The following is a 13,690-nucleotide window of genomic DNA, read 5'->3' on the forward strand; positions in this document are numbered from 1 at the left end:
ATAAATATTTACTTTTAAAATGAAATATTTAGTTTGTAAACTAAACACATTGCTGAGATCATTTTTGCTCACATATTCTATAAAATCCACATTTTTAATACATCAGTTCCTGAAAAATGGAAATAATAACAAAGAGATGAAGAAAAAAACAAGACGTCTCACTTTGAGTCATTTTAAAATCAGATCTGAACTCAGACGAAAGAGTCAGATGTGAAAGATTAATGCTGCCCTGCTGCTTCCAGCAGCCTGGTGATGAATCTGAAGCTAAACACAGATGAAGAAGTCTCCAGATGATAAGATTGTCTCCGGTTTCCTCTTTAAAACTCACAGTTTCAATCTGATCAATAAGTTTTTATTTGGACTTTGTAATCTTCATGCTAAGATCATCAGAGCTGCTGCTTGATCACTGAGATCTTCATCGGTAGGATCTTTAATGTTTTATTAATTTCAAAATATGGAACCATCTTTTTAGTGAAGGTGTGTGTGAAGGTGTGTATGTGTGTGTTGGTATCCAGATCAGAGAAGGACAGCTTTCCTCTGTCCCAGTCCAGATTCACTCTGATCCTCTGGAGATTCTTCTGGACTGAGAGAACTTTGGAAGGAGCTGATGGAGAACGTGCAAAATATTTACCTGAAGAGAAATCTATAACCAACAGTCCAGACAGTATGAATCCCTTCCTCTGAACAGACTCTTCTAACACACCAAGTCTCCAGAATAAACTGTCTCCAGCATCAACATCCCAGCTGTGGTTCCCTGAGTTAAAACCCTCAGAACTCAGAACAGACCAAGGTCCATCAATCCTCTCTGGATTATCAGGAAGCTGTTGTTTCTCCCCTCCCCTCCCGTTGGTCAGATCTTCAGACAGATGGAGTTTTGGACCCGCCGTGTTTGGGTCCAGAACCAGAGGAGTGTAGGTCACCATGTTCTCCATGTTGCTCCAGATGTTGAAGGCCAGGTTGCCCAGATGTTTGGCCTGGTCTATCAGAGCTCCTGAGGGCAGCTGTGGATCCTCCAGCAGGGGGCAGCGCTGGACTCTTTCCACTGCAGCCTTGTAGTTGTGCAGGAATGAGACGTCTGCAGCTCTCAGCTCCTCCTCTGTGGCTCTGACTGTGTCTGAAAGAGCTGCTATCTCTCTGCTCAGAGCCTCCATCTTCTCCTTCATCATCCCTCTCTTCTGCTTCGCTTCCTCCCTCAGTGCAGCCAGCCTGGCCTCCTCTTCCTCTGCTAGAAACTGATGAAGCTGTTTAAACTGCTCCATAATCTGCCTCTCTGTGTGTCTGGCCTGGACCTCCAGGTGTTCTGCTGTCTGATCAAACACCTCCTGAACTTTCTTCCTGAGCTCCAGCTTCTTCTTTAAAGGCTCCAGAGTTTCCTGAAGGCTCTTCTTGTGTTGCTGAGCAGCTTCATTAATGGGTCTGAATCTGTGGTTTTTGTGTAAATCTGAATCTCTGCATGTGTGACACACTGGCTGCTGATGGTTCCGACAGAAGAGTTTGAGTTTCTCAGAGTGCAGACTGCAGAGATCTTCTGAAGCTCTATGCTCTAAGATAGATTCATTCAGGTTTTTCAGAGCCAGATTAGGAAGTGGTTGCTCCATTGAAGATCTCCTTTTACAAACTGGACACTCTCTTCCTGGTTTCTCTCTCCAATTTTTCTGCAGACACTCCTTACAGAAGCTGTGGCTACATGACAGAAGAACTGGATCCTTAACTATTTCCTGACAGACCGGACAGGAGAGATCATCATCTGATCTGGAAGCCATTTTGTCTCAGAGTGAAGCTGAAATCACAGCAGACAGAACGTCAAACCAGGAAATCAGTTTCTCACCTGTGGAAACCTTCTTAACTTACTTTCACTTTGATTTGCTTGTTTCTCCTCCTGTAGCAGTCTGTGTTTCAGTGTATAGTAGTTGGGTTCTCTGTCTGTTCTCCTTGTTCAGTGTTAGTTTGATTTCAGTCAGAGACAAAGGCAGATGTCAAAGGTGATCCTCGGGGTGTTTACTCAATGAGTTTTTTCTCTCTGAACTGCTTCCTGTTTTTTCCCAGGTGTTCCTGTTGGAATCAGTCTTAAGGCAGAGATGTGGTGCCCTCTAGAGGATTTAATCTTAGTCTTCAGTTTTAGAAAAACACTACAGCTTCTTCTGATTCATGAGTTTGTTTCTACTTGAAGTGAAAATATATTTTTCCTCTCATAAAACTCTTTCAGGGTTTCCTTCTGTTTGCTGTTTTTCTGTCAGATTCAGACTCTGGAGTTGAAAATGGTGTTTGGTGTTGAGGAAAATGTTTCCTATTTTCAAAACAATTGGATCAAGAATCGGATTTGATCAATGCCCTGACATTTTTTTTTCAAACTGTAGCTGACAAAAACTGTAAATATTTCAAACTGTAAATATTGACAAAAGAACTTTAAATGTAAACCAAAAATAAAATCAGAAAAGAAGAAAAAAATTAAGAAAATAAAAACAAAAGCTGTTGCAGTAAAAGAAATACCCTCTAATGATTCAGTGTCTCCTCCTCCATCCATGCTGGCAAAGAGAAACACAATCATTGCTCTCTGATTGCAAACTGAAGATTTCAACCTGAACAATGCGGGACATCTGGAATCAATTTGTTCAACAGCAAAAGGCTAACGGCTCAAGGCTAACAGCTTATTTGCCTTTAATGCTAAGTCATATTCATAAAAGTTATAAGGGACATTTTAAAAGCTGCAGACATATGACAGCCAAACATCCATCCATTTTCTTTACACCCTTGTCCCTTAATGGGGTCGGGAGGGTTGCTGGTGCCTATCTTTCAGGAAGAGCCCAGCCACCCTGCAGAGGAAACCCATTTCGGCCGCTTGATCTCGTTCTTTCGGTCATGACCCAAAGTTCATGACCAGTGGCGCAACTGCACATTATTCAGGTGGATGCGAAAACATAAATCGGCGCCGCCCCCCTCCCCCAGGGAAGGAACGTCAGGGTAAAGCTCAACCCCCCATTTACCTCGTTATATGTGAGAGGTGAAGGAGCGTGAGGCGCGCTGAACTGTATGGGAAAACATAATCGGCGCGTCGCCCCCTCCAGACGGGGTTTTGGCGCCCCCTCTGGTGCTGCGCCCCTAATCGTTGCATACGCTGCATACCCACTTTTTGCGCCTCTGTTCATGACCATAGATGAGAGTGGGAACGTAGATCGACCAGTAAATCGAGCGCTTCGCTTTTTGACTCTGCTCTCTCTTTACCACAACGGACCGGTATAGCGCCCTCTTCATGGTAGATGGTGCACCAATCTCCCGCTCCTTTCTTCCCTCATTCGTGAACAAGATCCTGAGATAGCTCCTCCACTTGGGGCAGGACATCCCCCCTGATGTCCTGCCCCTGAAGAGCCTGCCGTAATGCGACCTGTATCCGATCTTTTCATGACAGTGTGAACAGTACACGTCGGATACGTATTCGAATCCGATTCAAATGTGACCTAACCTTCAGGTCGCATTCATCCGAATTGAACGTCCTTCATACACGACAAATCCCACTATTCTGTGCCCTGATATGCGCAAGCGGGAAGAAAAACAACCATGACGAACTATATGAGGATTAAGTTGTTAATATGCTGCTCCGGTCGATAACTTCCAATGTGTAAGCTAAGCTCCACCGTTAGCCTCCATGTTTACTTCCGCAAACACTGAGCACTACTTGTTCTTTTTAAAGAATCATGAAGCAGTTTAAAGAACTTTTTTTTTTTTAAACAGACATAATAAAAAATTTTAAAAGTGTTTTTACACCTTAGATCTATATCCTACAAAACCTCTGTGCACACAGATAAAGAAAAGACAGAATAATACTGTATTAAGATATTGTAAAAGTACCTTATTGATGGTAATAATTGTGCATCTGGTGACTGACTTTTTGTCCTTGATTGTTTTTCCTTTTTTTTTTTACTCAATGAAATAATGTGCTCAAATTTAAAAATAGACATTTCAAAAAACTTCAGTGAGATTTTGCTACAAAGCGCAAATTTTAAGAGGGTTGTTTTATTTTATTTTTTACGACATTACAACGGTCAATCTTGGATTCAGGAGGAGCAGTGTGGTTTTTGTCCTGGTCATGGAACAGTGGATCAGCTCTTCACCCTCAGCAAGGTGGAAGTTCGCCCATGCATCTCAATTTACCAAATAAATCGAGATTTATCGGGTTTGATTTTTTGTGAAGCTTGATGTCTTTACCAATCATCTGTCTCATACTTTATTGTCACAGGGTAGTGGCTGTTTTAACACGTATGTAAAACCGATCTGCACATTGGAATATGAATGTGGGTGCGCCTCTTTCAACAGTTGCTATTCTTAGAAGAATATCATTTCAGTTCTGTCCAAAAATTGTGAGTTTATTGATAGTATGATGACAGCCAAAAGAATGGTACAACCAGAGTTTAACTCTTTGATTTATTCTACTTCCACAGTTTAAGTCTACCATAATATTGGAATGACAAGGTATACTTGTGTATCCCAAATTAACTGTACCACGTTGCAATCACACTTGCATAACTTCTCAAACTCTTTAAAAAATAAAAAAAGTGAAGATATACATTAATGTTAGTAGAGAATTCTTCCTCACTTGTTTTTCTTTGTTTTTTTTCACAATTATCAACTGCAAAACACACAATAAATTAATAAGTTAACACACAAGCAGTCTGCAAATGCTTTACAGTAGTAGCAATAACAGTGGTTTTCTTAAAAAAAAACAAAAAAAAAAACAAAGATCATTATCAGTACAGTACGTCATCGGTCTGACAGTAGATCTGCGCATTGTTTTCAGTCTCGAACTGCCAGGCTGTCACTGAACATAACTCAGCTCAATCTACCACAACATGTACACAGCTCCCCTGCTCACAGCGAGTATCTCCAGATAATAAATTACACCTCCACTTCACTTCAGAGACTGAAAGGTAGACAAGCTCTTCTTCAATCTTTTCTCCCCTCTTTGTAAATCACAGTTCATCTGGGAATGTTATCACCCTTACCAGCCATCCCAAATTTAGGAGAGGTTCTTGAAAAGCCTATTTTGGAATTCAAAGCCGAATTAAATACAATCTACAACACATGTTTGCTAAATTTAGCCTCCATTTATATATAACACTTGGTTATGTGAATCAATAATAATAAAAATGATTAAAAAGATTTTGAAAAAAATGTAAAAAGTGTAGAAAAACATAAGCAGTAAATATTAATTGATAACACCATCCAGCACTGCACGGCCATACTTTTCTTAATAAGTGGTTCCAGCCCACAATGAAATACTGGACTTCACTTCAGGTAGAAACTGATCACTCAGTTGTTCTGAATACAATGTGGTCCTGGTCTGAACAAAATAATCAATAATCAAACTCCTCCACAGCAGGAACTACATTCTAAAATAAAATGAAAATATAAGGCAAATTAGAGAAACACAGAAGTATCCGAAATTAACTTCTCAATTTTATACAAATATCATTACTGATGAGTCCCTGTGTTAATGTAGCACACTTTTTTGTACCAGACAAGTGCAACAAATTTCAAACAGTCAACAAGATGCACTTAAATATGTCATTATGTTAATAATTTACATATAATTAATGTTCAGAGATGTAGTGTGGGAAATGTTAGGCTTGATGCCAATGCTGTGAATTATTGACATATACTACCATTCATCTATAAGTTGTGTAATGGAGCACCTCTTGCTTTATTTTTACTTCCACCTACTAAGGTTTCTTGGTCAAGGTTTCACATGCATGGAGCTGCATGTGAAAATACATTAAAGGGAAAATATATTTTATAACCATAAAACCTCTAAATATTGGAAGTATGGCATTTTGTCTTTGTAGCCACTTGGAAACATGAAGTGAGTACCATATATGGATGATGATGTTTCAGGAGAGACTGATGGAGAATTGTACATATGATGCAGACTGTTTTCTTGATTAACAACACATGGATGTGTGGCTGCCTAATGGCAAGCAAGAAAAAAACGACAAAGGGAGCGCTTTTGCTTGAACCACCCAAACTTTAGGGAAGAGGACTTATCATAATTCATGCCATGGCCACGAAAAACAGGCTTGAGCAGGTAGTTAACAGCCAGACCACCAAGGCAACTACAGCTGTTGTTTGTGAGCATAAAGTTCTTCAGGCAATTTAGTGGTTTCTTTACAGTAGCTTTTACTTTTTATGTGTTCTTTGTCAGTGCAAGGCATCTTCTGATTTCCACAGATTGGGCCAAATCAAAAGCAATATTTTACAAACGATCTGTGTGTTTACCTGAAATAACTAGCTTCATTTGTGACTCGAGTTTTCTCTCCGTCTGAGAAAACTGAAGGTGACGGTATTTGATTAGAGCTGCAGTCTGATTCTATATCACATCCAGTTACCTCACTTTGGTGCAGTTGAACCTTCATGACTGATTATGTGGAGAAAAATGAGACTAGCATAACTATTGCATAGCCATATTCTGGTTACACAGATTTTTTTTATTAAATGTGCCAACACATGGTTGGGCACATCAGAGTAACTAGTTCATCAGAACCGCAACAGAAATTGCAATATCAATCTGAATCCAGCATCATAAGTTTTGACTTTTGAAATGCAGTTATTTAAATCTTTCTATAGAGAGCCCATATTCTTTTAAATGTCCTCTACACTGCTCTAGGGCAAAATTTTTCGAATATGTTTCTATATGAATGTTGGCTTTATGAATTAAAATACAAGCTGGATAATTTGCTGCAGCTCATTTTCTTTGGCATCTCAAATAGAACATTGTCACTTTCTTGGATGGGTTTTGGCTTTTGTTCAATTATGTTTTGTTTCGCTCTTTTGTACAAATTCTAGATTTCAGTCATGGACATGAATAAACCTAAACTAAATTACATGTCTTAACTCACTGAAAAAGCTGCAACAACAATGATATATACCCTTCAAAACCCTACAAGTGTTTTTTTTCCCTTTCATTAGTTCTGTTCATCTGAACACCAATAACTTGATAGCAACACAGAAATAATTGGACTGCCATCCTGAGCCTGACAGCTTCTAAATCTGGTTTGGTTTCTCACCTAATTGAAACTGAGGCAACCGTCATGTGCAGTTATCATTAGGTAATCTTGACACAGGCCTTTTGCATATTTGAATGGCTATATTTCTGTCTCCCCTTTCCTCTTGCCAGACATGCACTGCTAAGCTGAAATGATTGCCTGCAGTGAAAATAATCTCCTCCTTACTGCTACTGCAAGACTCAGCACAAATGACAGATTGAAGTGGGGGGGAGGACGAGAAAGTGTGTTCAAATACGAGAGCTTCTTGGCATTCCTGAGACCTTGTATGCGTACTGTCACAGTATATTAATATAGTTATCGACCAGTTAGCTAGAGCTGCTGCTCAGAGTAAATTACCGTCTGGATGCAACCAATGTCTGCTGAGGTCTGGTGGGACAGGTTTAATCATACAATATATTCGAGCGAACCGGAGTGATGGTTGAATATGATAGTTTTATGCACTCTAACAGTCTGGTTTTAAAGCTTTGGCAGCTTGCTTTTACCTGTATGTCCTGATATCCTGCATGCTAGCAGTGCACTGCAGAAGTAATTATCACAGAGAGAACAGGCATAGGATAATTATGGCTTTTTGCCCCAAAATTTAAGTCTTACACAAGTCCAACTGCTATTTATGGTAGTGATCCAAGCATAATCCTGGAGACTTAACAAGGGATTTCAGTTCTTCGATTTTTGTACGAGTCAGTGTCAGGATTTGACGCCCTTGACAGGCTCAGCTGACTGCCGTACGTCGGTCCACTCCTGCATCGTATTTTGAAGCGCCTGTGTCTTTTCTTTGTCCACTTGGACGTAGTCCACCTTCTCATCAGACGTCACAGAGGATGTGGAGGGCTGCGAAGTAATAAGAAAGTGATAATTAGGAGTCTGTTTGGAGGGGAGACAACACGGCAGTACGAAAATAACAAACGGTGGCGTCATGAATTTAGTCTACAAATACAGGCCCCTGTAATATTATTAGTACTGCTGGAGCTCTTTCTCATTTTACAGTCACAAACCTTAAAGCAGCAATATGTAGCTTTTATAAAAAAAAATATGCTTTTTACATATTTGTTAATATGACAGGGTTATAATCTGTAAATAAAAATTGAGCTTGCTTTTTTTGGGGAAGGCTTTTGGATGTGTAATCCTGTGGGACGTGCTTCGGGAAGCCCCTTCATACAGCCCCTCTATAACCAATGTCATAGTTTGGTCTGCATTGCCGGCGGTAAATTGGGCTCATTTCCGGTGAGAGTTGGACTCAGCCAAGGTTGCCCTGTGACACCGACTGGATTCTGCTTATAACACTTATAACACCGAATGTCCAGGCCCAACCAAGGTGTTGAGGGTATGGCATCTCTGCTTTTTCCAGATTATGTGGTTCTGTTGGCTTCATCAGGTTCTCTGAAGCTGTTCACAGCAGAGTGCGACTCGAACAGGATGTCTTCAAATCTGCATTCTCTAGGTCGGGGCCAAGGTCCTGCCCCAAGTGGAGGATTTTAAGTATCTTGGGATCTTGCTCACAAATATGTGAAAATTTGAGCAGGAATGAATGTTTTATTTTTAAAGAATTGTTTTGGTACTAGTGGGCTTTATTTGACAGTAGTCCCACAGAGAGAAGGAGGGGACAGACATGAGGCAAAGCAACAGAGATGGGAGTGAAACTCAGGACGTAACACGGCACATCACTATTGAAACCCGGTGGTGGCAGCATAATTTGTTAGATTTATTTTTTCATCAGCATGGATGGTGATGGAAAGATGAACGAAGATAAATAAAGAATCATCTTGGAAGAAACTAACCTAGAGAACCTAGACATAAAAGCATAACACCCTTCATGTTATGTTTGAAACCCGTAGTCTGTTTATTTTGAAATACTTTTAATTTGCTCAATTACATAAAGTTCTAATAAAATAAATTGAGACTTGTGGTTTTGATGTGAAATAATTGGAAAAGTTCCCGTGTCCGAGGAGCTGCAGATCAATGGCCCACCTTTCTGTGCGGGCTGGGTGAGCCAGGCTGGAAGTCCAGTGCCAAATAGTCCACGTTCCCAGACTTCCGAGGGGCTGGGCTGCTGGTGCCACTCATGGCTGGGGAGGTAGATGCCGGATTCTGCTATTGGGACCGGAGGGAGGTTTCAATCACACACGGTGCAATGAAACAATGAAGCCCAGCGTACTCTGCCCTCCAGCTACTGGAGCTTACCATAGCCACATAATTCTCCTCGCTGTCTCCAGAGTCCGTGCTGGTGATGCTCTGCGTGGAGATTGGTCGACAGTGGTGGGAGGAGTTCATCTCATGCCTGAAACAAAAAAAACAAACAAAAAAACAGATAGGACTCTGAGTGACCTGAGGGAGAAAGGACAGGCTTTACCAGTGAGTTGGACTCACATGGGACGCGTCCAGGACATGGTGACTGGGCTCTTATACGGCAGCTCATCTATGATCCCATTGTTCCTTAAATCAAGAGGTGTTGGCTTTGCTGCAGAAAACAAAATGCAGACAGATTTTATATAATCAAACAGCTGTACAGACTCTGCAAAGAAAATGCTTCTAAATCTAAAATACGTACGTTTCCTGTTCGGTTTAAGGTTACGGTTGATGGGAGGTGGTGTAACGTCACTCAGACGACCGGGCCTGTGACACAAGGACGCACTGCTCGCCTTCCGGGCAGGTAACGTTGCAGAGAACCCTGGGAAATCAAAGTGATGCGGCCCAGGACTCATGGGAATGTAGACATTCTTAGGACTGTCAGCCTGGGCGGCGCTGAGTGGCGAGGAGCCGGGATTCATGGGAACGTAGTTGTCATCTGAATTACCGCTGTCCGAGCGAGTCAAGGGGGTCTGGCTCCTCTGGTGGAGGATAACAGAAAAAGATGAAAGGTGACGCACAGTGCCCTTCCAAATATTCACACACCCATGTAACTTTTTTTCACATCAGCACCACATTGGATGCATTTTATTTGGACTTTTTGTTACAGGCAAACAAAGTGAATAAATTGGAGCTGCAGATCTTTTGTGTGTCAACCAGCTTTGTAAATATAAAGTCTGAAAGATCTCTTCACTAAGCTTCCCCAAATAGCAAAAGCTCAGTTGATTTTCTCGGAAGTGACTGAATTGGACTCAAGTCTGGACTTTGACAGGACCATTTTAACTCATGAATATTCTCTGGAATGTGAATCCCCCTCTAAAGTTTTTCTGTTTTCTAATAAAAGCTCCAAGTCCTTGCTTAGGAAAAATATCCGCACAGCATGATGTAACATTTGCAACAGGACAAAATGCGAAAAAAGTTCAAGTTGATCAAACACTTTAGCAAAGCACCTTAGCTTAATCTTCCAGAACATGAAAATGCAAGCAAAAGGTGGTATTCAGATGAATCATTAGTCTTTTGAAAAAAGAAAACAAAAACTCACCAGGTATGAGCTGAACCCGTCATTAACAGACTCCACAGACTGGCCTGAGTTGTTGAAGTGGAACAAACGATGGTGGTTGTTGATTTCAAAGGAAGAGCCTGTGGACGGATACATAGGCGTATATCATTATTTACCATTGCTGTGAAACAGTGGCGGGCGGCTAATCCTAAAGCAATAATCACAAGCATTAGTTCCACTAGCGCCAAAGCGCTATACCGACATGGTATTTAACAGAAGCTAATGCTAAAGCCTTAAACTCAACCATATTGATACCCGCCATGTGTCAGTGACACAACATATGTCACAACATAGCATGTCAACCTGTAACGGTTCAAATTTGTTGCTGCACACCAATCTGAATGGTTGCACTTTAGGAAATGATCTTTTTGGAACAGACCTTTTACCTGCAAATATTTTTATACTTCAGTATTAACAGTAGGACATTGGTCAGAATGCGAGCTGGACATCAGTAGAGGTTATACTGTTTACAGGCTGTGGATTTACAGTGTTGCATTCTGGGTACTGAATAAATATTATTTGCTGCACCACATCAGGGGTGGAGAACATAAGGAGAGGAAGTGAAACAGCCATGTCTTCACCCACTTCAAAATAAGAGCATAAATATAAACGTCTACCTACTTGAGGAATTGTTAACAGTCAACAATCAAAACTTCAACACAGATGTTGAACATTATTCAACTGAAAGTTTACAAAACAAGCAAGCAATGTTCCACTTTAGAATTTATCCAAATATAACTTAATTAGGGGAAGCTAAGTGCGCCAAATGTTTTTAATGTTAACAAAAGTGCTAAATGGGAAATTAACTCCACTATTAGTGCATTAGCAGAAGTGCTTTTTTGTGCTAATGTCTGAATTTAGTCATTTCAATTCGCTCCTTACCATACAGTGCACTCGTCTCGCTCATGTGCATTGAGGCATAACAATGCCTCTGGTCTTCAGAAATGGACGGTCGCATTGCTGAAGTCCACAAAAATTAGCTCCACTATTAGCGCATTAGCGAAAGTGTGCCCACCACTACTGTAAACGCTCAAACAAGGAAGAGACCATGTGTCACTGTTTATAACAAAATATCCAAGCAGGAGTATATATATAAAACAATTTAGAAAATTCTGAAGAAAGACAACAAACAGAAAGGTTTGATTTTGGTGGACTTATAAAACATGCTTGGACTTGACAAAGCAACTCATACGAAACCAAGAGGACACACATTGTGTCTGAGAGCATCTTTTTTTTTAATTGGTTATCAGTCTGGAACGAGGCATTCTGGATCAGATGGTATGACTTGAATTTCATTAGTGTGTCAGCAGAGCAGTGCCTGCTACACTGGCTCCTTTATTTCTGCCCAACAGCTCGGCTTAAAGCGAGCGACAGAGGAAGGGAAGGGAGAAAGAAGGAGAAAATCGGAGACGAGCAGCGGAGTCACTGCAATACAGCTGATCAGTTGAGACTTGGATTTGAAAAAGAGAGAAACCGGACAGTTGTAAAAGATTCGTCAGTCTGCCTACCTCTGTGGAGCCTGATATTCTCCACAGCAGGGAGAGTGTTCCTGCGTGGAAGGGCAGACACTGCAGATGTCATCTCCCCATTCTGACTCCCAGCAGAGTGGGGACTCCCCCAGTTCCCCTCAGATCCCTGGTTAGGTTTAGGGGGCCTAGGCGGAGGAGCGCAGGAGGATTCAGAGCTGGATGGCGTCAGGGAGTTGTGGTTCTTGTCAAATGTCCGTGGGATCTGATAAAAGGAGCCGGGCGTGGTGGGAAAATCATAATTGTCCGGCGAGCGCTCGTTGCTGTGCATGGTGGCGAGGGTGTTGCAGGGAGTTTTGAAGGTATACACCTCCTCGTTCTCAAAGTCGGGGTCGCCGAGGCTGCTGTGAGGTGGGGCCTCAGAACTGTAACCCCGCGGAAGGACGTAGCAGGCCTCCTGTGACGAATCGTCGTGCACAGACAGCTGATGCTTTCCTGGTTTGGGAAGGCTGTAGAAGCCGTGCAGCTGAGCTCCCGTGCCGTTTAGACAGTTTGAGAAGCCGTAGGAAAATTTCTGCACCGGAGAGTCGCTCCCCAGAAACGTATTGCTTCGTGTGGACTGAGAGAAACTGGCACTTCTGCAACACAAATGTACACATATGTACTCAGTCCATTTACACTGTGCTTGAGTTCATCCTCAAACATGTCACAGTTTAATAATTAAAAAAAAAAAAAAAAAAAAAAAAAAAAAAAAAAAAAAAACATTGTACAGGGCGGCACAATATCAGCAAAAATATGCTGGTGCAATGTCATTGTTGAAAGTTGCTATGACAAAAGTAACTGCATTTAATCCAAATTCTGCTCTCTTTTCTATTATTTCATTGTTCTCATTATACCTCATGAGCTGGGTAACCAAAATCTACATCAGCCCATGAACACATGGCAAAAGTATAACCGCTCCAGAAATAGAGAAAATAAAAGCTTTATTTTGTAATTATGGAAACGCACATGATCATATTGTGGTTTAAAATGCCATGCAGATCTACTATACATTTTCAAAAGCAGTTTGGATTAAATGTAGTAACACAAAAGGCCAGCAGATGGCGGCACAGCCCTCCACTGGAAACAGCCTGAAAGGGCTTCACAAACATGCAGCTGTGGCCAAAACCATTCATACCGCTGGTAGATTAAGGTTTAAGACTGAGCTGTTCAGCAACCATGAAAAGGATGTGATTGAAGTAGTGGCAGAAAATTGTTTTCCACTGACAAAAGACAAAGGTGTGAACAGCTTTCAACATAACATTTTTAAAATAAACTCTAAACAAAAGCGGGGCACATGATGCATTGTTTTAATATTCCATCTCATTTACTCTCAGAAAAGCTTCTTGATTGGAGGAAAATAATTTTAAAATCAAAATCTGCCATTAAAATCATTTTTGTAGTTTTTCACCATACATTTAACTATAAACAGCAGCAAAATCTGTAATTTTGGCTGATTAGTACCATTAATTTTAGGATTATTTATCTGGTGGCAACATTATCATATTTTTCTACGCATTTTGCAATTTCTTATAATATAAACACAAAAGTAAAAATTACTTAAAACTTGTTTCTTGAGTCATGGTAAATATTTTCTACGGTAATACAATGTAGAAACCATATACGTTTACATTTTCCGGTCTGTAACTTTGACCATACAGTTTACGGATCTTTTTTTTTCTGCAGTGCAAGGGAATAATGAATGAATGAATAATTGTGGACTGGAA

The 13,690-nt window shown here is 40.9% G+C and overlaps 2 protein-coding genes across 3 annotated transcripts in view; both read right to left on the reverse strand.

Moving 5' to 3' along the window:
* Window positions 1-205: 205 nt before the first annotated feature.
* Window positions 206-2,005, reverse strand: LOC103152040 (nuclear factor 7, ovary-like). 2 transcript variants are annotated; one of them, XM_016660833.1, is made up of 2 exons: window positions 1,858-2,005; window positions 206-1,780 (listed from the first exon to the last, which is right to left on the reverse strand). In XM_016660833.1, exon 2 carries the CDS (start codon window positions 1,761-1,763, stop codon window positions 387-389), a length of 1,377 nt encoding a protein of 458 aa, XP_016516319.1. In that variant the 5' UTR covers window positions 1,764-1,780; window positions 1,858-2,005; the 3' UTR covers window positions 206-386. The 2 variants fall into 2 exon arrangements, with proteins under 2 accessions (XP_016516319.1, XP_007572428.1); XM_007572366.2 differs by having other exon boundaries at window positions 1,852-2,005.
* Window positions 2,006-4,340: 2,335 nt separating this feature from the next.
* gab2 (GRB2-associated binding protein 2) overlaps window positions 4,341-13,690 on the reverse strand; it is a 46,606-nt gene continuing 37,256 nt past the window's right edge. Inside the window, exons 4-10 of the mRNA XM_007572367.2 lie at window positions 11,967-12,562; window positions 10,441-10,538; window positions 9,601-9,880; window positions 9,420-9,510; window positions 9,234-9,330; window positions 9,021-9,143; window positions 4,341-7,883 (exon numbers count right to left, since the gene is read on the reverse strand). Coding sequence (XP_007572429.1) covers window positions 7,740-7,883; window positions 9,021-9,143; window positions 9,234-9,330; window positions 9,420-9,510; window positions 9,601-9,880; window positions 10,441-10,538; window positions 11,967-12,562 — 1,429 coding nt within the window. The 3' untranslated portion in view covers window positions 4,341-7,739. The remainder of the gene's footprint in view (window positions 7,884-9,020; window positions 9,144-9,233; window positions 9,331-9,419; window positions 9,511-9,600; window positions 9,881-10,440; window positions 10,539-11,966; window positions 12,563-13,690) is intronic.

This window comes from Poecilia formosa, unplaced genomic scaffold, assembly GCF_000485575.1.
Source record: "Poecilia formosa unplaced genomic scaffold, Poecilia_formosa-5.1.2 Scaffold299, whole genome shotgun sequence".
In the NCBI taxonomy this organism is placed as follows: Eukaryota; Metazoa; Chordata; class Actinopteri; order Cyprinodontiformes; family Poeciliidae; genus Poecilia; species Poecilia formosa.

What these genes read in the sequence shown, in the direction of transcription:
- LOC103152040 (XM_016660833.1), bottom strand. Translation starts at nt 1,763, where the DNA reads ATGGCTTCCAGATCAGATGATGATCTCTCCTGTCCGGTCTGTCAGGAA.